This window comes from Vulpes vulpes, chromosome 3, assembly GCF_048418805.1.
Source record: "Vulpes vulpes isolate BD-2025 chromosome 3, VulVul3, whole genome shotgun sequence".
NCBI classification, from domain to species: Eukaryota; Metazoa; Chordata; class Mammalia; order Carnivora; family Canidae; genus Vulpes; species Vulpes vulpes.
In genome coordinates this window covers 18,101,704-18,128,195 of record NC_132782.1, presented here as the reverse complement: position 1 = coordinate 18,128,195, position 26,492 = coordinate 18,101,704, and the positions used below count along the sequence as shown (strand labels likewise).

The 26,492-nt window shown below is 41.8% G+C and overlaps 1 protein-coding gene across 24 annotated transcripts in view; it reads right to left on the bottom strand.

Moving 5' to 3' along the window:
* Positions 1-26,492, bottom strand: part of RAPGEF4 (Rap guanine nucleotide exchange factor 4) — a 284,923-nt gene that overhangs the window by 20,578 nt on the left and 237,853 nt on the right. For all 24 annotated transcript variants that reach the window (XM_072751936.1, XM_072751937.1, XM_072751935.1 and 21 more), the window contains 8 exons: positions 13,755-13,905; positions 11,973-12,061; positions 11,216-11,246; positions 10,927-11,005; positions 9,589-9,735; positions 7,745-7,842; positions 2,440-2,565; positions 1,845-2,023 (listed from right to left, as the gene is read on the bottom strand). In XM_072751936.1, coding sequence (XP_072608037.1) covers positions 1,845-2,023; positions 2,440-2,565; positions 7,745-7,842; positions 9,589-9,735; positions 10,927-11,005; positions 11,216-11,246; positions 11,973-12,061; positions 13,755-13,905 — 900 coding nt within the window. The remainder of the gene's footprint in view (positions 1-1,844; positions 2,024-2,439; positions 2,566-7,744; positions 7,843-9,588; positions 9,736-10,926; positions 11,006-11,215; positions 11,247-11,972; positions 12,062-13,754; positions 13,906-26,492) is intronic.

Below are 26,492 nucleotides of genomic sequence, written 5' to 3'. Positions count from 1 at the left end.
CAGGTCATGGACTGAAAGCAGATTCAGAGACCCCCCCCACCCCCGGCCAGGGCTAAAGGCAAAGGGGATCACGTTCCTGTGCTTGACTTTGTCCTATCCACATGATCTTGGACTTGCAGGAACACAGGCCTGCCTTTCTGGTCACTGCTCTGGTCACTGTTACCAACTAACTTCATCACCCTAGGTAAGTCAGGAATTATCCCCATGCCTCAGTCTCCTCATCTGCAAAAGGAGATGATAGCACTTGAACCCCCCAACTTCATAAAGCTCTGGGCAGGTCGAAGAGCTTACATGGGATTTGTTGAAGTTCTCTAAAAACACCGTGTAAAAAATGCTATTGCCACTGGGTTTTGATCTCGTCCTTGTAGATCTTGGTTTATGAGAGTCTACAATCTTCTCCAACGGGGCTGTGTAAACAGCTCCACTGCAGGACCGCACGGCTTAGTAAAGGTTAAATAATACAAGCCAATTTATACCAAAGGCCAAAGCCACCTACTCATTCACATAATCAGAAGAAAGATAAAAAAGGCAAAAGCATTACAAACAATTCCTGAATTTTTGAAAGGCTCCCTTTTGTTGCTACTGTAAAATAATAGGATTAGGCCCCGAAAGGCTTTCTGATTCCCCCACATTGGTGTGCAGATTGCCTTTCTCTTCTCCTTGTGCCATTTAGCACTGCCAGGCTAAGGTGAAGAGAGAATGTGCTCTTTACAACAGGAAAGCATGTATGGTCACAGTTTCTGTAATCCTCTCCTTCCGAATATGCAAAGACACCTGTCCCTTGCAACCAGGGTGCTCAGTCTCCTAGAAAAAAGTGGCTATCCTTTGAACCAGAAATTCATAAGCATCATTTTACCAAATCTTTCTTCAAAAAGGCAGCTTTTCCAAATGAAGAGATACCGGCATTTGAATCTGCAGATTTGGATATCCGGTTGAACCCTCAAATTTTTGGCAAAATGATTCGAAGCATTTGGCAAGTGGATATGTATGAAATGTCAAGCAGCATTTACCTCTTTGTTTAGCTCTGGAAATCAGACTCTGTATGGGATCTAAACTATTTGGCTCAAGAAAATTGCTAGCTGGGGTCACTTGGGCTCCCCACCTTCCTATGCTAGAGCTCCCTGCATTTAGAAAGAAGTCTCCCAGCCATGGGCCACATTTAGCATTTTATTTTTAGCATTGTGGTGATACCAAAAACATGGAAGTAAACAGGAGGTTGTCAGGCATATCTAAGTAGCAGGAGAAGATTAAATTCATGTCAGGGAGAAATCTAACTGGCCCCTGCAGTAAATAAATTGTTTCCCATGAAGTGCTATTAAATGGAATATTTATAAGTTGCTCCCTTTTTCTGATGTTGATGGAGATGATTTTCATACCAGGTTAGCTCGCCTTTATGCATTTTACTGATTTTATTCTGGCTGAGTTGGGTGTGCGGATGTACGTGCATGTTTCCACTGCCCTCTACTGGCAAGAGGGTGTCATGTTGGACATTGACTTGAGCCTTCTCCATACAACTTTGCTACAACACAACTTTGTTTGCCAAAGGACTCTTTAAATTGGAGGAGGCACAAGGCCAGGTAGTACAGAGCAAAAAGAGGTCACGATTTTGACTCCGGCATCAGTGCTGTAAGACGTTAATTGATTATATACTGATGTCCAGTATTTCAAAAGCCAAATGAAACGAATCTTTTACGAGTTCAGTTCTTAAGCCCCTGTCATTGTTCCGTGTGCATAAGGAGATCCTATATCTTGCCTTTTTTTTTTTTTTTTAAAGACGTAGCCTAATGGAACAAAATGAAAATGCAGTTCAAACGTTCTTCTCTTCCCAAGCTAATGATACTTACTGGGCTGCTATCTTAATAAATTTTTTTAAGAGCTGAACACGCTTGCTGGGCTGGGAACAAAGGCAAATCTCAGTGACAACCCAAAACTGAATTTCATTAAATCTCCTCAGGAACAAATCCAAGTTTGCTGTGGTCTTTTTAAAATTATGCCTTCCAAATGTGTGATAAATTAGCTCCAGCTAGAAAAGAAAAGAAAACAATTTTATTCCTTTGTTTTTCAATCAAAACACCAACGAGCCTTCTCTATTTGTCAAGACAAGTTGACGCTGGTCAGCAAATGTGAATACAATCACTGGCCAGGATTCAACTTGTACTACAGAGTGAGAGGGCTTCGGGGGGGCTTCTTAAATATAGAACTAATCACGAGGTGCCATTGGCTTAACATACTCGGGAAGACAGAGCTTATTGTAACTCGAAGATTTTTCTTTAATACCCAAAGACTTTGTAACAGGCTTTATTAATAAACTCAATATTTATAAGGACGGTCATGTGGTTTCCACATTGCAGCACATACCAACATTTGCAGGTGAGCCATCTGGCAAGCTCCATCCAGAACTGCAAAGGTATCTCTAATGCTCTCAACCGAGCACCTTACCTCATGCACACAGTTGAAGAGTTCCCAATCATAAATTGTCATCTGGTATGCCAAATCTTTGGAGCTCATCAGTTCAAAAGTTCCTACTGTTCCAACAGTTGGGCCTTCCTGCTCTGGCAAGGGAGTCTATGAATAATAATGGAAAAATATATCAGAATCTCAGAACAGATAAGTACTTCATGCTGAATGCTTTAAGGGGAAAGGATTCTGGAGGTGCTTTCAGGAATATCTTGAAACTTTGATTTTACCCAGAGGGGAAAGACGCCTTTGTTCTTAATGCTCACTTGCTTCAGTGCCATCCTTAGAGTCATATCATCATTATCATCAATTCCACTGACTGGAAAATGTGGACCATAGCAAATAAGATTAGGGGAGGAGTGACCTATGGAGGTTCCCCTGTGCTTGGGGCTGGGAGATCCCTAAAAACAATTCCTTTTCTCTGGTAGAGATATAAGAAGTCCTTGGAAGTGTTTTCCTCCTATTTTTCACTGGAGCTGTTCCGGAGCAGGTACTGGCATGGGTAGTTTTGGACATTTAGCCACAGCACCACTTACTGTTGCAGGGGCTGGTGATGTGGTGACGCTGCTGCGTGTCCAGCTCTTATAACACATGGCCTGAGCTTACTGGGTGGCAGAGGGCTCTGCATACTGACATTGCATATGCTGGCCCATCCCTCCACTCTCGGAGAGAGGCTGAGCTGCAGATGATATCACATGGTCATGGTGTTTTGGGCTTAGGGCTTCAGAAAACCAAATTCTGCTACTTTCTGGAAGACCCTCATTCAAAACTTTCTGATTTACTTATCTCATTTGTATATTATGAGAAGTGACTGAGAGTGCTTTTCCTTAGTAAAAGGAATGATTTATATACATTGGAAACTTATGTGTAATATATGAACATTTATGGATCTGTAATACATGCCCAAAGCTACAAAAGGCACATGAATTGACAGAGAATTTCCCTAATGCCATGCTCATCATATTAAAATATTCAATATTTATGTTGGAAATACTAACGTTGTGCAAGTAATAGCATTGTTATTATCAGCATCATCCATAACCACTTTATTCCAGAAATGCTCCCTGCTTTCTGGGCGCTAAAGAAATGACACATCCAGGATGTAAGTGGTCCCTGCAAGTTTACAGTCTAAGGGAGGCTCAGCCCTGACCACGGAGTCCCTCTATATTCAATAAACAGTCAGCTGCTGGCATTGATTTGTGAGTATAAAAGACAGACAAAAGCATCAACACACACCTGATGCCCAGGTACACGGATAAACATGTGGGAGAACAGGAGTGGGCTTTTTTGAGAGTTAATGGGCATTTCAAAGGAAAGTGCAACCTGAAGAGGTTCTTGGAGAAAGAAGCCGGGCTGTAAAAGATTAAACAAACTTGGCTGGGTTAGAAGGGCAAGGTTTTCCCTGAGCACCCAGGACGGTCTGTCGAAAGATGGCAAGAGAGGTAGGGAGGCTGGAAAGCTGTCGGGAGACCTGTTTGTCAGGAACAGAGAGTCTAGGGGAACCAAACAGACAGACAGCTCAAACAGCTTTAGAAAATCTGCGAGTGCCAGACGAAAAGCTGGGTTTTGCAACAGACCAGCTTTAGAGGGCAACAGACTTTAAATGCAAATCTCACTCTAACGACACAGACTTGGATGCTTTCCCTTGTCTCTTGACTGTCTGTTTCCAGTTCTGGGAACTTGGTGTCGCAGTAGTGGGTATGCAGGCTTTTTTTTTTTTTTAAGATTTTATTTATTTATTCATGAAAGACACACACAGAGAGAGAGGCAGAGACACAGGCAGAGGGAGAAGCAGGTTCCCGGCAGGGAGCCCGATATGGGACTCGATCCCAGGACCCCAGGATCATGCCCTGAGCCAAAGGCAGACGCTCAGCCACTGAGCCACCCAGGCACCCTGGTATGCAGGCTTCTTAACATGACTGACTGGGAATAATGTCAGTGTTATCAGGTAAGCACAGTCCCTGGCACAGAGGAGGTCCCTATTCCCATCCCCCCCTTCCATAAAAAGTCCCCTCCTGAGAGATGCTGTGGCAACACAAATGGACAGGAAGTACGATCTGTGCAATGCCTGGACGTAAGAGCTAAGCACTGTTGTTCCTGACTGGCTCTACACAGGGCATACAGAGTAGGGAAGAAAAACATTTATTCCAATGCTTTGAAGCTTGGGGAACTGACCTGAAGCTATGGGCAAGTAGCTTATGGAAACAAGTAAGGAGAATGGCTTCAAGCAGGGTAGGTTTTAGGTAGAAAGTTGGGGACACTTTTAAAAAAAGATTTAATTAATTTACTTGAGAGAGAGAGAGAGAGAGAGAGAGAGAGAGAGAGCGAGCCAGTGAGAGCGCCTGCAGGGGGCAGGAGTGAGGAGCAGAGGGAGAGAGACAAGCAGACTCCGTGCTGAGTGTGGAACCCAAGGCAGAGCTCCAACCCACGACCCCGAGACCATGACCTGAGCCAAAATCAAGAGATGGACACTCAACTGCTTGAGCCACCCAGGCGCCCCTGAAGTTGCAGACACTTAAAGTCTGGGTCTGAGGACTCCCTGTCAGGCTCACACAGGCCCCCCACATTCTCTCTCCTCCCTCTTGCTGCTGCTGCTGTGTGCACAGCCCTCTGTTCCGTGCGACTGTCTTCTTGTTCTTCTTCCTTCCCAGCCTACCAAGATCCCATCTCTTTCCCTTGAGGCCTTATGGCTTTCCGTAGAGGGGATAAACCCAGCAACTACAGGGAAGATGCCAATACTAAGAAATATATAAAATTTTTAAGTCACAGATGCTGGTCTATCATTCTTGCATCCCTTTCGAGAGAGTAATAGAAAAGTAATTATTTAGAGTGGGCAGGGCTCACCAAAGTCCTCTCCCTCTTTGACATGCTGACCTCGGGCCTCCACAGGAAGCAACCTCTTGCTCCACTTTCTCATATAGTCCTGTGGAGATTTCCTGTCACATGAGGTGCTTGTAGGGTCTGCAGTGCCCAGGCAGGTCTGAACACTGCCTATCCTAATGGAAGCTGCCACCCCAGCATCCCTCTTTCCCCCTCTGTGCCTGGGTCTGCAGTGGCATTCGTCACCCTGTATTCTCTTTATTCTCTGGAGTCCCTCCTTACACTGTGACTTCCCTGCGGCACATGAAGGATTCATCTTCAAGACCATCTCAGAGCCAGAACCATCCACAACACCTGGAATTATATAGTAAGCCCTAAATAAAAGTCCAAGAAACTAGGGAATGGATAAGAGTAGAACCAAATCATAGTACAACGGGATTTTATTATAATTTGCTCTGTACTGACATTTCTGCTCAAATAAAATGTCACAAGAGTAAAGCTCCAGAGCCCAAACAACTAGGATAAATGGCTGGCCCTCTGCTATTTCTAGGCAACACAGTTTAGCCCTATAATTTGTTTTGTTCCAGGCCATTTGTGTTAGTCTCGTCTCCCTAACGTGACCGTAACCATCATAAGGACAGAATCTCTGGGACGACTGGTCTAGTGTCACACAGAAGCCAGCGTAGCACTGAGTACAAAGCAGACACTTCCTAAGTATGTGTTGATAGATCAAAGGGTTTGGCCAACATTCTGCACTGCAGAGTCATCCTGTGTGTGATTCTTCCTAGAAAGACTGTCCTCAGAGAAATCTTTGGGAAGCTGGAAGAGGTTCCATGTGTCCAGTTTTGTGAGGCAGGTAAGGCTCCACCATTCCTCGGTGTGACGGTGAAACCGCGGCCCCGTGAGCCGCACAGCACCTAAATGGAGGAAGCTAACAAGCTCACACGCCCCAGCACTTGCTGCAAAGTAGCCTTTCAATTGCTCGGGCCTTAAATTGGAAGACTAACAAGGATGAAGAATTCGGAAGGCTGCAGGGTGACGTGCACATAAACAGAGGTTTAAAAAGTTAGTGTCTCCCCTACAGGGAGCTGGAAACAGTCCACACTCTCCCTCCACACACCATGTCATTCATTTCTTGCTGCGGCCAAGGACCAGGTGGCAAGAGAAGCTGAACGCCGTGTGGCAAACAGATGGCAGCACCTGGACTAGGGCTACAGCTAAACTGGCCTTTGATGGTGTTCACTTCCAGGAGAGGGCAGCGCGACTCGTTTACGACATCCCCCCACCCCTCACCCCACCCCAGCTCCTCAGTGTTGGGAACTCTTGCTCTTTTAGAGAGCACCGCATGTAGAGGACTAAAGATACAAATGAAAGGACCCGGTACAGACTGAACTTCTAGCACCAGTGGTTGAGGCAAGTGAGAGTGCTCATGGGCAGAGACGGCTGAGGGACAGTCACAGAACAAATGCCATATTTGCTAAGTTCGTTCCCCTCCAGCCAGACTCAGGATATGGCAAAAATCCACTTCGCTGCGCTGGAGTGAACAAAATGGCTCTCCCCAAACTAGAACAAAGAATTACCACGAGGCCAAAACGTTCTTGAGAGGAAAGGAATCTTAATTTACTTCTAATGTCTGATTTGATGACACTTGAGTGCATTTATACAGCACTTATCTGGTTAAACTGTCCCCCTGAAATGTGATGCTGTTCACCTCTGGCTCTTGTGTTGCACTTTTCTTAGTAAAATCAGCCCCTGTGTGTCCCAAGATGGAAAAAGCCGGTTCCCTGTCCTCTGAACTGGCCCCACAGGCTTTCCGAGACAGCTTGAGAGCTACTCACCAACATGTCTAATTTTTATAGGATAAATGGAAATGAACCCTACCACCTGCATAAAAGACAGTAGACTACTCAATTGTTAGCATGGGCTGATTAGTCCTTTACTCCAAGAGAGCTGTGTGTGCGCTGGGAACAAGAGTTTTAGGGATGTAGGGAAGAAACTTGCTGGCCTCTGGTATTTCCTACACAAGTGAGAGCACTTTCAGGGAACTGCATTTTTCTTAGACGGGAGAGTAGCTTTGCCCTAATGCCTCTTTACATCCCACAATGGAGCATGATAAATCGCAATGTCTGGTCTTAAATAGTTTTTTTCTCTCCTGGTCTAAGCATTCAGATTTTTAATATTAGTATCTAAATTGGGGGGATTTCAAGGAGGCGATTTACTACAGAGTTCTAAAAGCTGAATTATGCCCCAATAGTGGCGCTACTTGGCTAATTTCCACAAAAGAAAATCTAAAGCTCAGAGCATATCAAATGAACACCTGAGGCTTACCTAATAGAGCACAGAAAAAGAAAAAGCCAAGTAGCATTCAAGAGTTTTTAGCAACTAGGTTCAACGTAACTGCAAAATTAAGCTCCAGACAAGTTTTTCTGATTGCAGACACTGCTCTGAGGAGGCCATCCACACCTACCAGTGAATCGAATTGCTCTCGCGGGCAAGCAAATAGGCGTCCATTAATGGTGAGCGTCGTAAATACTGAAACATCATTAGGTTTGAGCACCACCTTTTCTGTGAACATAAAAAGCATGAGATTGCCTATTAAATGCATCTGAGATTTGCTGCACTGCCCTAATCACACCAACAAATTGTCAGCTCAGTGAATTACTGGAACACGCAGAGCGACTGCATAAAATACAGGACTGGAGGGACCCACTGAATAAAAAAGACACAGCATTCACGCAGCCACATGACACTCAGGATGCCGTCGGAAAATGACCACAAAACAGGAATGGAAATACCCAAGGGTCAATTCACCCAGTTCTGCGCTGCTACTGTAATTATATACAAGAACCGCACTTGCTATTTATATAACAAATTATCTTTCCAGATGGCAACAATGCCCAGCACTTTGGAGATGGAAAGATCACTTTTAGAAAAGTTAGGGGGTTTCTGACATCCCAAGTGACTTAAGATGTAAAATTCATTATTCTTATTTTTTTTCTGATTCCCTAATTTGGAGGGCAGTTGCATGACTTAGATTAAGCCTCCTATATTTTAAAAATTAACTCATTCAACAAATATTTATTTAGCATTTACTATGTGCTGGACACTGCTCTAGGCATTGAGGATACAGAAGGGAACAACATGGGAGAAAAAAAAAATCCCAGTCCAAAAAGAACTTCTATCACTGTGAGGGACGCAGACAGTGAACAAGACAATTATATCAGAGAATGAGCAGCCCTGAGGAGAGAAACTGGCAGGAAAGGAGGCTAGGAAGTGTACGTAAGCAGGAGAGGATACAGTTTTAGGAAGGGGATCAAAGAAAGGAAGGAGGGGGCCTCACTTGGACATGGACATTTGGCTGAAAACCTGAAGGAGGAGAAGGAGGGATCTGGGACAGCTGTGGAGAGAATGTGCCACAGGGATGGGTGAGAGCAAGCATCCTGGGTCCGTGTGACTAGGACAGAAGTGAGAGGGGGTATCTTGGGAATCCATGATGCAATTAAAAATCCTGCGTCAGTAGAACCACTTGACTTCAAACCTGATCCCGTACCCTCGTGGGTATGAAATCATTTCCTGGTAAATTAGCCTTACTGCTCCTTCTTCCGGGCTCTTGCTGCAATCCATGCTGACCCTCCCCAAACTCTCGCCAGCATGGATTTGTAACTGTTCATTTACTCCACCTCCTTGCCAGCCCTAGCAACAGCTTGGGGACATGGCTACACCCAACATATCCCTCCTGTCTCAGTTATACTAAGTAGCCAGTGAATATATAGAGAAAATGAACAAATGACATTTCAAGAAAGCATACAGCAATTGAGTAATCCCATGGGGAAACTATTCCTCATTTTATTCGATGAGTTGGGCTCCTGCCCTCTCTAAGGGGTAAGGAAGGGAACCATCATCAGATGGAAAGATCTAGTCTATAATCACCTCCAGCTTCAGACTTTTGGAAACCCATTGCCTATAGGGTCCACATTTCAGAGGCCCAAGTCCTTAAGCTTTTTTGTTTAGGGTTTATATATAGAAAGAACTCCAAGCTGACATCCACACTAGAGTCCTCAGCAATGGCTGCCTCAGATAGATCGCTTCACCTCCTTCTGCTTTATAGTGGGTACCTACAAAATAGGGCATATTAGACACTTACCCAGCCCACTTCTAACCATATTATTTTGTTATTTGTGGGAGCACACACAGCACCGATTTGTCCCTTTGGATCCTCTTGGAAGGGCCATGCTAACTCCTGGCAGGGTTTCTGTTTGGATGGGATATTCCATTTTGCAGGAGCTACAAAGTGCTAATTAAGGCTGTTACCTCCTCCGGAGCTCATCTTGACGATGATCAGGCCTTCCCCAGAGCCCAGTTTGTCAGCAACTGCACTGATGACTTCCTTCACTGAGGCGGCCACTGGCACCCGAATGGTTGTGTAGGTGTGGTCCATGCAATAGACTTTAAACAGAACTATTGGGAAGGCAGTAACAATATGGTAAATTAGTCTTGGGAGTTCTTAAAAAAAAAATCAACAATGAGAAAAGTTTAGATATCCTCCCAAATGTGTGCCATCTTGTCATTCTTACTATTGTACCTATTTGTAGTCATTTATGCCTATGCCTGCCCACTTCCAAAACTCCTGACGTTCAGATTGGTCTAATAGGTGCACACATGGCTGCCATCTCCAATTCAAAGAACCACAGCAGATATTCGTGAAAAACCCATACATAAGTGATGGGGAGCAAATGAAGTATGTTCAGGCCTGTTTGCTGGGTCTGCCCTTGCCTGTGAGTTTCTTTTTCATAATCCAGGAAGTGCTGTGAGGTAGGCTTATTGCTAGACTGCTGCTGTATGGGGTGGTGGTGGGGAGCCAACAGTAACACTTTGGCAAACCGGAGTGCTGCTGCCTGGGGCATGAACACATACTGACATTCCTGCTCACTGTTCACAGGTTTGTGTACTTTGGGGCTAGGCCACAGAACTTGGGCAGTAGTGAGCTCAGCAAACCCATATATGGCATGTATATGCTCATCTCTGAACACAAATCCTGGAAGCAATTCCAGCTACTGTAACCCTTGGGTTTAGAGGTGCTCCTAAATGACAAGATCCAGTTGTGGGTTAAAATGAAATTTTTATCATTAATTTTATTTTGGTTGTGAGTCTTTAGACTAAACTTGAACAACGAAATGGTGGTCGTCAGCATGTGCACCTTCTTTGTGGCTGTGAACAACACTTGTGGTCAGGGCCAGAGCCCTTTCTTTGGGCAGGAGTCCTGCTCTGCAGATGGCCGTGGCACCTCCCCTCTGCATGGCATTGCAAAGTGCCAGCCATCTGCTTGCCAGCTCTTCCCAGAGGTGGGCAACCTTGACAACTACTTCCTTCGGAAGGAGATAATCTTTCCTTCCTTCGGAGGAAGGTGGTAGGTAGTGAGGGAGAGGGAGAGTCAGGAAAGTGTGGACAAGCCTCTCCACTCCAGGCCCAGAGTTCGAGGATAAATAATTGGAAAGCAAAAGGGCATCTTCAAGCAAACCATCTGGAGTGCAAAGAGATAGTCCAAGAGAAGCTATTCTGTGGGTCCATGTGTTCCCGGGGCGGGGGGGGGGGGGGTGTTTATTGACTTTGAGTAATCTACACAACCATGGGTTGGAAGAGAATTCTTACCTTCATCAGAGCCGCGGATGGGCTGGCGCTTCTGGGCTCTCTCATCGCTTGTGTTGAACTGTTGCAAAAGAACTTTGTGCTGTAAAAATAACCACAGCAACCACCATTAAAGGGAGAATGACTGATGCACATTTGCAACTCAGAGGAAACACACTCTAGAAGCAGTCACAGGCAAGAAATGAGGAACATGTATGTATTTTGTATTCACAAACACATCACTTTTATAAGCTGCACTGTAATATTTCTGGAGAACTGTACAATTAGAGAATCCCAATCCACTGTCACTTACCTTCTTTTGAGGAGCCTTTGCATCTTCTGAACTACGAGAAACAGAGAAAGCACATTATTTAATACCGTTGGTACTGTTCTTCTGAATTACTTCATTGGCGTATAACTTAATCTTAAATTACAAAATGAAATGACAGCAATTCTTGAGGAGCAGTATGAGCCTCGTCATTTTAATACCAAGAGGACACACAAAGAGATCGGCTCTCATCCCAAGCAGACCCCTGCCAGAACAGATGTTGAAATCCAAGATGTCTAGCTGTCAAGGCCTTTCTAGAAGCATACATTCTTTACGGTAAGCTCAGAGCATAGTGTGTGAAACCTTCCATGTTTTCACTGAGGTGATGCAAACATTCACCAGCAACAGCTTTGGTGGCAGAAAGCACATTTTCCACAGAAGTAATTCCCCTTACACTTTCTTTAAATACCACTGACTGTTTTATTACTGGATTCACTGCTTCAAACCAAAGGGACCTGAGTTTACTGAGTTGGACACCCTACAGGAGGATCTTTGCCTCATCCCAGGCTTTCTGCTGGTAGCCATCCAGCACAGACGGCAACTGAGCAGAATGTCCCCTCTTTACCGGGCCTTATCCCACCACCCAGGCCCGAGGCCCCATCCACTCAAACCAGAACACTGTGCGGCTGCTGACAAACCAGGTTTCACCTTTTAGGGGTGAAGGACCTTTTGGAAAATGTTTTGACTGAGAGGCATGCACTTACTTGATGAAAACACACCCCAAAGCCAAGCCCTTCCTTACATTTGTTTGACAATCTTCTCTAACTCGGGCAGTTGCTCTTTGAGTGCAGTGATCATCCGGGCATCATCTGATACAGACACATAAAACTCCTGTAATTGGCAAAGGGCAAAGGCTTTTAATAAGAATTGCAAAGGCACACAATTCTGTAAAGAGCAACAGAGATGGGTCCCTCCGTCATCTGCCTTACTAACATCAACAGACCATGGTTTCATGACTGGAGACAAACAGGAGAAAGAAAATGTTACAATAGGTCTAAATTCAACATTGCAAGTGAGAAAAGGTTTTGGAAATAGGTTGTAGTGATGGCTGCCTAACATTGTGATTTAATTAATACCACTGAACTGTATACCTGAAGATAGTTAAAATGGCAAATTTTATAATATTTTACCACGATGAAAAAAATTCAGAAACACTTTTTTAAATAGCAGATGAATTGTTCATATGATATTTATATGAAAGGCAATGTAATGCAATGTTTTAGAAAGGAGCTCATACTTTAAGAACATTTTTTCACCTCAATATTTTTTCAGGGCATTTTTGACATTTATTTTGAAAATTATTTTAGCATTTGTTGCTTATTTAATGTTTCCCATTAGTTGTGGTTGATTATTGGTGGTAAAATGCAGGCATGGTCTTCAGTACTGTACTGACATTATTCTGAGTCTGTATCAACTCAGGACCCTTTACTGACGTCCCTGGAATGATCCTGACCACCAGGCAGCAGCAGCTTGGAACCAGTGGCCTCCACAGCAGAAGGTGACAGCTGTGGCAATGTCAGCTTAACCACCACTCTGGTTTATCTGCAAAACAGTCTTTATTCAACTGGTAGAAGCCAGGAGTCAATGTACGACACAAGCTACTATTATTCCTTAATATCTTCAAAATACTTCACTCCATAGCCTTGAGAGACCCTCATGGTTCCCTTCCCTCCCTTCCCCACCTCTCTGCCTGCCAAATTATATGATGAAAAGGGAGAGAAGAGGTACTTTTCTTTTGGGTAATTCATTCTTGAACATATAGGCTGATAACATTTGAAAGAGAAGCCACATTGCCTTTTGCCTACATAGAAGATCCTCATCGAAGTTTCGGAGGACAGAGTGAGTCATCAAGGACTCAATGCCAAGGCCAATGCTCCAATGTGGGGCTGGGAAGAAAAAGGGAAGTTCAGCTTAAAGCAGTGTTTATGACATAAATCATGTCCCTTTGGAACTACCTCATGGTCCTAGAAAGTCCTCAATCAAATGTTGTTTCACTCCACCCTAAAAGAGGTACTAATGGATCTAGTTATCCCACTTCTAGGAATGTAACCTAGGACAGACCTGCTTATGCAAAAATATCCACTGTACTATTATTCGAGGAATGCAAATACTGGAAGTGATGCAAATGTTCAACATTATGAAAAGTAAGTGTATCTCTGGCAGAGCCACTCAAAAGTCATTAGGAACTTTTATTAGAATGACTGTACTGACACAGAAAAATCCTAATATAAAGTGGAAGAAGCAGCCCACAAAATGATGGGTACCATGTGATTACAACCACAGAAAATATGCAAAGAAAAACAGGCAAATGAAAATACATTAAAACGCTACCAGTTATTGAATGAGAAAGGCTGGAGAGTGGATGATCTTGTTCTTTACTTCTCTCATAGTACCTTCCTGATGAACATGTTAACAAAGACTAGAATTTGCAATCATGGTCTTTCTGGGGAAGCTGCCGTGCTTTTGGGTAGTCCTGGTAACTGCAGGGCAGAGATATATTCTTGGAAGGGATGACTCCCCATACCTCTAGGAAAGCCACAGCCACGTCATCCTCTTGGAGGACGTCTCCGTACACGGCGGCCCACTGCAACACCAGGCGGATGACTCGCCTCTTATTGTTGAGAGCGTAATCCATTTTTTCTTGTTCTGTTCCTTGTGAAGGCTGTGCGTGGTAAGTGCCGCGGAGTTAAGGAAGACATGTGGTCATTTCACTGAGCTACTTGCAAAAGCAGAGGATGATAGATCCCAGTTTCAGAAAGACAGCCTTTTGGACTGATAGGATCCCTTCCCTGGCCCCTTAAGAAAGCCCTACATACATAAAGATTCTGGACCAAGTGCACAGAAACCCTGGTTCATGTCTGCTGACTTGGATAGGATTGTTGTCCAAGGAATAAAACTTGCACGGCTCCACTGGGACTTGGGTGTTGACAAGGGTTCCTACAGCATCTAGCTCTAGCTCTCGTCACACTCCCTGCCTGCCCTCTGCTTGGACTTTCACTTGTAGGGGAGGCAATGCTTCCGACTGTTGCCTGTCTCTCGGTGCCTTGCCATCCCTTTTTGGTTCCCACAATTCTGCACACAGTTCTATAAAGCCACTCACTTCATTGTCTACATTTCAGCTAAACCCTTCTTCGTGGGCATCAAAGTTCCACTGGAGCCGTGACCGATACCAAGAGTGCGTGGGGAAAAGTAAGGATGGAGGAAGACAGGCTCACCTAGAGTTAGGAAGAGCAAAGGTTCCTGCTCTATGGATCTGGTGAGGTACTTAAATACACTATATCATAACTTCTTCTCCTGTCTAGAACCACAATTTAACTCATACTGGCTTTTTGTGCATTTATGGCTAGACATCTTAACAAAACTATAAGCTTCTGGAGCAACTGGGATGATTTATTATTTGCCCTGTCTTCTGTACCATGCCTAGCACAGTGACTTTCAGCTACCTATGGTATTTATCCACTGATACGATAAATACTTAATTGAGTGTCTTACTGTGGGTCAGGTAAAGGCTTCTGCTCTGTTTACAATCATGTGTGTATTACAGTAGAGAGAATATATTATATGATTGAGAAAGATTTTTGATGAGACACACCATTCCTTTTCATTGATTTATAGTGGTTCATGCTGCAGACAATTAGTTCATGGAACCATTTCCTCTTTGTCACTTATGCTTAACCTCAGAGTACCTTAGTGAAGTTCTACTTTACATCTTGTGGTGAAAGCATCCTTCCCTTCCTACCAGTGAGCAAACTGACTGTAAAGGAGCACAAATGGCCAGGATCACATGGTGAGAGAGAGTATGGAGCTGGTTTTGACCAAGACTCCTCATTCCAGCTAGTTTTCTTTCCCATTACACAACACTCCTGTGCCTCATAGTTGGCTATATAAGACCAGCTGTGCCTTAGCTTACGACCATGACTTAAAAGGCTCAGTAGAAAATCCTTGTGCCAGTGATGTGCTTGAGAGCCAAACCAGTAAAGGGCCTTTTCTAAAGGGACTATAAATAATCATGATCAAGGTAAATGACAGAACCTTAAAGCAAAGGTTTACTGCATGTAAATGGGTTGCAAAATGGCTTTCATAAATTGAGCACGGGATTCATAAAAAAGAAAATTGCTCAACCTGTATTGCTACAATTCTCTCTGAACTTACAATAAAAAAAAGGGGGTGGGGGAGAAAGATCACTTTATGTGAAAATTATTTCTTTTCTGATTAACCCTTAGGCCTCTTGCTTGTATGCACACATGACTTGATTTTTCTTTCCAAAGAACTGCAATGTGGGCACTACATTTTATCACTATTTTTATGGTACCCAGCAACATAGGCACCAAGTGAGTTATTCTTGACTGATTGAAAAACATGTACTGGTTTACCTAAGAGGCAGTAGAGAGAGGGAGAGAGAGAGATTGAGTCTTTTTTACTTGCATAGACTAAGTTGGTTCGAACTATCAAATTTGCTATCAAGTGCTAACTTTCCAGGTTGTCTTTTTAAAAAAATATTTCACTTATTTATTTTTAGAGAGAGAGAATGAGCAAGTGGGGGGAGGAGCAGAGGGGGTGCGGAGGGAGGGGAAAGAATCTCAAGCCAACTCCATGCTGAGCACAGAGCCTGACACAGGGCTTGATCTCAAGATTCTGAGATCATGACCTGAGACAAAACCAAGAGTCAGAGGCTTAACCGACTGAGCCACCTGGCACCCCTCCAGGTTATCTTGACTTGGACTCAGGAAGCAATGCAAACTCTTGTGACTTGGATACAATGATATCAGTGGCACACCTGTGGCTATTCTACAAGGCCTTAGGAGAGAATACTTAATTTACATTATCTCTGTGGGTCAGGACAAAGATTTTTCTTGACTTCTGTGGAGGAAATCTGCTTTTTTTTCTACAATGAAAGATAGAACACATGATTGGAAGGATTAACATAAGAACGCTATAAATGTGTGTGGAGCTTTATGGTTTATAATAAATATGCTCAATGTGCTCATATGATCATATAATACTCTCTATAAATATTTACAGACCAGAGAGAAGAGATCTGCCCGAGGTTGTTCAGTGAATAAATGGTAGGGCTTATAAATCCAGACATGGCTCTTTCCATTGTCGTTCACACCCCTTCCCCCCCAGCCCCCGACAGTGACTATAGTGACTAGACATTAGTGCTTGGGTTCATGAAATTATTGAGAGTGATTACATCTGGGAAACAAAAATCATGATGAGAAAGAGATTTCTTCTTTTTCTTTTCTTTTTTTTCCCTTTTTTTCCCCCCTGAGTTCTAAGTTTCCCAGAGTTGACGAGTACCTAAGTCAGAGCTGAGAGTCCTCTGTCTGAGCATCCTCTGCTTTAATGGGTAGCTCTACAGGCTCCCAGGAGCCAGCAATGACCAAATCCAGAGGGACTAGAATAAGGCTTGCTTTCTTTTCTCATGAAAGTTAAGTATTTTTACCTCTGGAAAAATAAAAGGAAGCACTGATTTGTTTCACAAAGTCTCCTTTTCCCCTTACAGATGTTACAGGAGGTGGGGGTAATAGTACTTTTATAAGCTGAATCCATGCATATGCTCAAGGATTCTGTTCCTCCATAGGCAACATATTGTTCCATATCTGGACAGTCGGTTGAATCAGATTCTCAAGGAACACAGAGAAGACTTTTTGTAATTGATTCTACCTGAAATGGTTATAGATGAGGTGTTGGGGCATCTATTGATTTTCATAACACTTTCCCTAGGATTTTAAGAGATTTATGTGATTTATTTTTAGATTTTATATACCTCTTACAAAACAGTGGAGAGAGGGAAAAAACTATATTCCCTTTGGACAGCAGCCAAAGCTGTGCGTGTGTGTGTGTGTGTGTGTGTGTGTGTGTGTGTGAGGGACAACGTCCCACCAGGGCCCTTGTCTCAATATGATGTAAAACAATGCAACCGAAAAAGAGTAACATTTCAAATATAGTTTGTTCATAAATTCAAACACATCAGAAAGGTTGCAAAAACCATTACCTTCTTTGGCTAGAACCAGAACAATGCATTAACCATTTGATGGAGAAAGTCTTAAGTGGAATATAAACTCATCTCTTCTCGAGGACAAGTAATAATTTAGAAAGGATTGTCAATGGATACCACACACATAAGATACATTCCCTCCCCTCCATTAGATACTTTTAACAACACTATTTCAACACTATTTGGCTAACTGTTTAAGTGCAGTTAGCAGAGAATATAAAATACATCATAATCCAGTGATTTTTGTCAAATGACAAGGAAATACTTGTTTTAGTCAGGCCATGACTCCTGTGTCATGACAGTTGAGTTCAGGTAAGAAGCAATATGGCTCCTTGAACTCATGGCAAAAAAGACACAGAAAGATAACATGGTCTCATAAAGCGCTAGATAAAAGTCCTTTAGAGAATCTAGAATTATCCACTAAATTTTTATTTTAATACAATTAAGAAGAGGCCTTAATGGTCAAAATGGCCAAAGTCATCATTGATACATTGAGTGGATTTCAGATGATTCACAGAATCTGTGAGTTGCAAAGCCTTTTGATTATATTTCCAACTCTACCATTTCAGAGGTAAGGAAACTGAGGAAGAGTTTAAGTGATTTTTCCAAATCTGTCAATGGAATTCTTAGGATTAGAACTCTTTCCCCACTACTTTGTTTACCTGTCTATGTTGTCACATTTTGTCTGATATTAATATTTCTTTATGGGGCAGCCCAGGTGGCTCAGTGCTGCCTTCCACCCAGGGTGTGATCCTGGAGTCCCAGGATCGAGTCCTGCATAGGGGTCCCTGTGTGGAGCCTGCTTCTCCCTCTGCCTGTGTCTCTGCCTCTCTCTCTCTCTGTATCATGAATAAATAGATAAAATCTTATTATGCTAAATGTATTATGCAGCAGAATTAGGTGACTTGATGTTTACTGGATAAGGGGAAAATCAGTCTGAGATGCAGAAATTGATCGCAAAAAAATCCTCAAAAGAAGACAAAGCACGTACAGAAAATTAAGAATTAATTGCTGCAGCTCGCTGACAATCTGATAGTCAGAAGGCATAGCATTTCTAATGTCCAAATTAGATCCTCTCTGCTATTGTTTCAACCAGTGCTTTTGTTCAGTGCCTGCTGATTTAGAAAGCAGTGGCCTGGGGGTGACTGGCTTGCTCAGAAGGTGGAGCATCCAACTCTTGATCTCAGGGTTGTGAGTTCAAGGCCCATATTACGCATAGAGCTTACTTAAAAAAAAAAAGGCAGTGACTCATCGCTATTAACCAAACATTTGAGAGGATTCAAATCCTCACTTGAGGTTTCTCTTGTTATGGTAATAAGATTTTTCACCATCTGGGAGCATTAAATCAGAAACCTTTAACAGCAGGAACTAGAAACAGAAAAGGCCTCAAATGTTTGTTGATTGACTGGTTACCTTAATTTAATTACACTGTTTGGAGTGCTATATGTTACACAATTTTCTAAACAAACAAACATCACAGCTCTTTAAAACCTTTGTCTAAATTATGTGAAATTCTGTTTTGTCGAGATGTCCAATACAGACCATGGATACATTCTAAGTAACTTCATATTCAATGTCATCGAGTGGACAGAGTCCACACAAGTACCAAACATCAGGTGCATCTTTGAAACAGAATCTTTTAGTTACTGGGTATTTAACTTCTAGGAGCACGGACTTTCAGAATGACTAAATCTCTTTCAAATTGGACCAGTTCCTTTGGCGTCACACAAACATGGCTGAGGACAAACTGGATCTGTTTTCAGTGAATCAGGTCCGAGGATCGGAAGCAGTGAAGGCCACAGTGAGGCTACAGTCTTTCTACCTTGCCAACAGCAGGCTTAATAATTCCATTGAGTCATTTTCCTCATGCCGGCTCTGCCGTTCAAACACTGTAATTATTTCATATATTTTTACCTAGTTATTATCTTACTCACCACAGGCACCTGTAATTTCTCTCTATTTTTTTTTTTTTTTTTACTGCTCATTTACTTATTCTTAATTCAGCTAATAATGGTTCCATGTATTAAAATTATCATGGGGAAAGTAAGTGAAAACCTCCTAGGACGGAGAGGCAGCAGATTCATTACAGCCTACAACAGGGAATAAAATATTATGTATACTTTTTGCAGTAAGTACATGCTAATTATGCAGCTATTTATAAAACACTTATCAACATTCAAACTGATACTCTTCAATGTTGTTGTTTTTTAAGCCCTGCTTTGCATACAAGATCTCTGCTAGCAGCTGAAAACAAACTTTGGGGGTCATCTGCCCACTGATGAGACAAAGCTTTGGTATATTCTTTATATTATGCTGTATTCCTTTCATGATGGGTGCAATAATGTAGTTATATGGGGCACTATTTATATGGGGCTTTAAGGTTTACAATGTACTTTCACACACAGAGCCTCATTTGATCCTCACAACAGCCTAATGAACTGGGCAAGACAGGTGTAATTACTCCTATTATACAGACGGGGTTCAGAAAGGTTAAGGATAATTGCCGAGTAATACAGTTTTTAAGATGCAGGTCTTAAACACAGGCCTTCTGACTTCAGAGCTTGTGTTTTTCCCAATGTGTTATGGGGCCTCTTTACCACTCCGCTGCCCTTTGTGGAGCATCCCCACAACCTGAGAACTGAATCTATCCCTTCCTTCATGCAGCAGGTGCCTGGAAGGCAAGTTCTCAAAATCAGACCACGGGGGTTCACAACCAGGCTTCCCTACTTACAAACCGTGAGACCTTTGGTTGGTTAGTCGACTATTTAGAGCCTCAGTCTCTTCATCAGTGAACATCATAGGATGGCTGTTAAGGATGAGATGAGGCAATATTGGTAAACCATGTAGAACAGTATCTGAGACATATTACGTGCTCTGCAGGAGTTAGTCACCCTCATTATTATCGATCCGCCCCTGGAGAAATAATGTTAAATCTTTAAAATGGGCAGTTTGGGAACTTTTCATAAGACCTGGCCTTTCTGGGTTTAACTGTAATGTTATTCCCACCACACAGCTGCTCCTGTTTTTTTTTTTTTTTTTAAATCTACGATAGTCACACACAGAAAAAGAGAGAGGCAGAGACACAGGCAGAGGGAGAAGCAGGCTCCCTGCACCGGGAGCCTGACGTGGGATTTGATCCCGGGTCTCCAGGATCGCGCCCTGGGCCAAAGGCAGGCGCCAAACCGCTGCGCCACCCAGGGATCCCACTGTTCCTGTTTGTATGAGCCTACAAACTTGGAGCTCACAGGACCGCTTTCTGTGCTGTCATTTCTCTTTATGTGCCTCCCATTTTCTTGCTCAGAAAAATTTTTTTTCTCACTGATTTTCAGAGTTCTTTGCATTTTTAGAAGCCTCTAGTTCTTGGCTATTTTTTTGGTCTTAATTCAGGGGCTAGTATTCACAGTAGACAATTAACTAGGATATGGACTAACAACCCACTGCTGGGTTCAGCCCACTACTATTCTAACACTTACTAGCTATGTAACTAGGAGAAAATCACCATGTGTTCAGTCTCCTCCCTTAATGTAAAAAGAGTACACATCCCACGGTGTTGATATGAGGCTGAGAAAATGTAAATAAAATACTTTGTGGAATATCTGATAATTTGGTCATTTTCTGAGGAAGAGGACACCATGGTCACAACATACCATCATCAAACCAAGTTCTCCTTATTGGAAATAGTCTCATGTTGCACATCTGCAGAAGTAAATTGCTCTCACAGCAACATATGGATTAAACACTTACAGAACCAAATGGGGGACTACAATGCTAAAATTTGGCTTCAAAAAAATTTAAGATAACAACTTTCCTTAGACACTTAAATAATCTTCCCTAAACACTTAGCTTAATCCAGAGAATAAGAACCTGATACTGTTTCGTAAATCATCAACAAGAAGAACAAATTTTGATAGAAGTTCCTCCTTGGAAACCCAAGTCAACTTATAGAGAGAACATCCCAGGTCAGTTTTACAGAGAATAAATGATGGAGGCTATGCCTTTTCAGTAGAGGAAGCTATTGTGTTTGCTTTGTCTCTGTATAAGGGCTACAATATATGTAAAGGTAGTTTTAGCTAAAATTTAGTGGCAAATCTGTATCTATTTTTTCCTCTTTAAGAAATGAACTCTTTGCATGCCAAAAGCATAGAATTTATGTTGAATACTAAGCCACAAGAAATGAAGATACTAAGGAAAAATATTTGGCCAAGAGTATTGCTGTATTTACATTTTTATAAATTTAAATATAAGCCATTGATCACTTAAGATTCATTCAGCTGTAGTGACAATGCCCTGAATGACAAAGACTTTTATCTGTTGACATAACAAAGAATCCTTGACAAGGTAAGCATCAGGATTGGTACAAGTACAACGATGCCATATTAGACCCATTTTTTTTTCCGATTCTCATGTATTTCAGCTTTATCATAGGACTTATTCCCCTGGTCACTGTAGGAAGGTCAACACTGGCAATTGTGGCTATAAACTTCCTGCTCTTTTTCTTAAAGGTTGAGAAAGCTTTTTACCCACAAAACCCAGGAAGCCTCTGAATCTCAGCCTATTTTGGGCATGTGATACGAGAGCAAACCATGGCCGAGGGCAGCCGATTACTGAGTAGCCAGACTGACCCACTGAGATGGCACTGATGACGACAACAATGCCCATTGCAACTAGAATTATTTAGTGCCACATGGAGTTTTTCCAAACATTTGCCAGGATATGTGCAGTTTTAGCTCCATGTACCTTGATTTCTCCCACATGTAAAATGAAATAAATATCATAACGGTCCTTTTAATGTCTCATATGTGGGGGGCTGGGTGCTGGAAAGATAAAGTAAATGATGTGAAAATGCTCCAAATCAAGGATGTAGTTATTAAAATTCAAAATAACATTAATTTAGTTGTGATCACTTACTGAACTGAAATGCCTGCATGCATTTGTACAATAAAAGTATGACAGAGTTTAATCATAAAATACAAAATTAAGACAATAAGGGAGCAACGTTGTAGTAAACATCAGAAGCATTCCTCACCTACTTTTAAAGTAAGGAAATGACTGTATATGGGGGCAAAGATTTTTTTTTAAATATTTCATTTATTTATTCATGAGAGACATAGAGAAGGCAGAGACATAGGCAGAGGGAGAAACAGGCTCCCCACAGGGAGCCTGACGCAGAACTTGATCCTAGGACTCCAGGATCACAACCTGAGCCAAAGGCAGATGCTCAACCACTGAACCACTCAGGTGCCCCTATCTGGGCAAAGATTTAGGTGAGAGAATGTTGATTTATTCCATCGTGTTTGTTATAGGAAAAAATTTTGGAAAAAAAATGTAAATATCCAATAGGAAGAGGCTAAGAAAGTAAATTACGACATATTTACCATATAGTATTGTGAGTTCATGAAAATGAAAGGATCTTTTTCTCATGCATCGGTGTGACTTTGTTGCCTAGCACTATATGACACATTGTGTTTGATAAGTGTTTATGGAATTAACTGAAATAAAGGATGTAGTTTCACTTATATATATAAACATACATATATACATCTGAAAAGATATCCACAACATACTATTAAGTGAAAAAGAACATACTACAAAAAAGCATATATAACATGATCTCAGTTATATAAGATACCTATATTTAGAAAAAAAGTGTGGAAAAGTTTTTAATGGTGGAGAAAGATATTCATAAAATATTTTTTAGTGACAAAGAATACAAAATTACTTACATATGACTCTGTTGTTATATTTAAAAATATACATCTACATGTAAAGAAAAAAGACTGGAAGGATACATACCAAAATGTTAATAATGGTAATACCTGATAGGGTTATAGGTGGGTTTACTTTTCTTCTTAAAGCCCAGTGGAAAACTGAACTAAATTTTAAGTGCAAATCTTAAAAGATTAAAGAAACTGTAGATGAAAAGTACAGAAATTGAACAAATATAATTTTAAAAACTCATTAGAAAGCACTTGTATTCATCAGGTGAAATCATGTTCCAAGCATATCTAATGAATAGAGATCTTCTCTCATTAGCACATAAAAGGCCTGAAATATTAATGTTAAACAGAGTCCTACCATCTTCCTCTGTGCTAAAAGCAAAATTGGAGGTGACATACAATGTGGATTAAGGACAGAAATAGGTGTCAGTGGCTCAGGGCTCAAATCTTTTCTGTGCTAGTAATTACCTTTCTCTGAGCAAATCATAATTTTTCATTATCCTCGTTTATTGATTTGGAAAAAGAGCAGTGAAAGTACCGACTTCTTCATAGGGCTGCTAGGCACAGTCATAGATATTAAGTACTTTGAAAACACTCAGCCAAAGCAACTCACTTTAAATGTGAGTGCTTTAATGGAATGGGGTTAAGTATTTTACTATCCCTTATCTCTTGATAATAATATGGGGGTTAACCCACTCACTCAGCTTCACATTATTTCTCCATGTCGCTTGTGTATGAGGTGTTAAGCAGTTTATGTGTATTTCTTGTTTTGTCTGCTAGTTACCTATTTCTCTATTTTCTGTTTTTCTTCACAGGCAGTCTCTGGGGGACTGTCTGGTAAAGTGCTTTTCCTTCCTTTGACAAGATGTCAACAGTGACCAAAGGGCCAACTAGACCCTCCTTCCTAGGATGTAGGAATCAGGTGAGGGCCTATGGTGCTTGGAGCAGATTTGCCCCAATAAGGCATGGTCTTTACTTGTTGCCACAGAAGCCCTTTTGAAAGCCTGGGCTCTTCTAGGACTCCTTCAATTCTTTGTGTGACTCCACATCTCTCTGATGAATTCCAATATTCCTTAAGATAGTCACAGTTGGTTTACACTGCTAATGACCAAAAAAAAAAAAAAAAAAAAAAAAAAATAGCCTACATAAGAAGCCCATATAATGTGTTTCTAGAGAGAAAGGGAAACTAAAAATTGAGTCCTCAGCAAAATATAGAAGCACTTACATGATCTTCAGGGATTGAGTCCTTTCTGCTTGCTTGCCTGCAACTGGGTGAACCCCTGGCAACCCTGGGATGCCCTCCCTAGGCATTACAGGACAGCAATTCTTGTTTGAGGCTCTCATTCCCAGTATCTAAGAACCAAACTATGTTGTCCAATATGGTAGCCACAAGCCACATGTGGCTATTTAAATTTAAATCAATGAAAATTAAGTAAAATGACAAAATCAGTACCTCAGTCACAGTAGCAAATTTCAAAGCTAGTGGATACTAGTGTTGTACAGAAACAGAATATTTCTATGATTGTAAAAAATTCTACTGAATGCTTCATTTATTTGGTTTTAGTAAGTTAGGCCTACTTTGCTTTTAATCAACTGAGACACAGATACACATTTATCATGCAATACATTGTCAAGAAATGTTCTTATATCCTAAAGGATAAGCTCTTAAATAATTTGTGAAGAAAAAAAGTGACACTCCAGGCTTGAAATCCTACAACCTGGACCATTCCTGACTCTACCACTTGCCTTGAGCTGTGTTTTTGAGTCCCAGAATCCTCATTGGTAAAACAGAGCTAATACTAACCCAATAGACACCTGTGAGGATAAAGTGGTATAATATGGGTCAATGCTTTTAGCAAGGTGCCTGACACATAGTTGATTCAAAATACAGCAACAAACAGGATCTAACTTCTCAAAGGACAAAATACGAAGGAAGTGATCTGAGGGCACTGTGGTTTCGATGATACCCAGCCATCCTGGATTCCCTCCATCTACTGAGGAAACAATCAGGATCGGATATCACAGGCCTCCGCCCATTCCACTGTTCACTTTCCCGGCTTCTTCTCCTCCTCCCACTACCATTTTCCCCTATACCTCCCCATCTGGACACAGCATGGATTTTCCCTGTAAGAACCTCTATTTTAAAAACAGAGATCTGGGGATCCCTGGGTGGCTCAGCAGTTTAGCACCTGCCTTTGGCCCAGGGCTCGATCCTGGAGCCCTGGGATCAAGTCCCACGTCGGGCTCCTGGCATGGAGCCTGCTTCTCCCTCCTCCTGTGTCTCTGTCTCTGTCTCTCTCTCCCTCTCTCTATCATAAATAAATACATCTTAAAAAAATAAAAATAAAAACAGAGATCAATGACATAAATGTTCTCAATCACCTCTAAAGAATAAGCTAAAAAATGACGAAATCAGAATTTGCAAAAAAATAAAATAAAATAAAAATAGAAGCCTGAACTTGGGGTTTCTAGTTGTACAGATGGTATGATGTGGCCCGCTATACTCCCTCATTCTTCTTTGTATTTTGTTTGCCTTAACCTTATCAACATGTTAACTGTTGGGGAAAAAAAAAGTCAGTGGTGGTTTTGATTTTTTCCTTCTTAACAGGTCTCAAAGGTCTACTATTAACGATTCCCATCCATGGAGTTAAAAGAGCAGAGAGAGATCCGGAATGTGTTAACTTTACTTGAGAAAAGCTGAACATAAGCCAGAAAGAATATATAATGTATGTGAGTCTCATTAAGCTGTCATTACTTGGAAAGATAGTTTCCAGGCAAATAAACACCCAAATCTCACTCTTGCAGTTCCTTCTGAATAACACATTCAACTCAAATCTCCCATCCTCACACATTCTGTTGACTTCAAAGAGAATTATGAGTGAACAAGAAAATGAGAATCAGGTAGGGCAATTATAATTCTGAAAAAGAAAAACATGCAACATTGATTGGATTGCTCAGAGAAAAAGAAAGCCATTCTCCTTCAATATATTTAACTACTCAAAAAGCCAAAGTGTTCGGGGGTCTGAATTTTTGTTGCTTTAAAAATAAAGCAGAATTGGGAAACATACTTTCACACGACCCCCAAAGTTGAGGGTGTAACTTGATAACATTCACCATTTTTATTCAACTTAATTTTCTGAATGCTCTCTCTATACCAGATACCCTGTACCAACTGGTCAATTCAACAGATTATTGAAAAGCTGTGCCCCCAAAGCTCAGTGCTTAGGCTGCCCAGGGGAACTGCTATTAGAGTTCCACGTTTTGTGTGACTTTAGTCAATTTGATAATAATAAAACTAGCAGTGAAGGAATACATTTTGTATCTAGAGGAGAGGATAGACTAGGACAGATGTGAAAGAAAAGCTACTCCATGAGGATAACCTATATTTATGCACAAAGGGATTAATACTGGGGCTCGGAGGAAGAACCCAGGTGGGCCACAGGCCATGCTGCTGGATATCCTGCAGAGCCATAAAGTCTGTCTTGAAGGTTAGGGAACTAACTGGCCCTACTAACACTGTCTAATAATACTCTTCTCCATAACT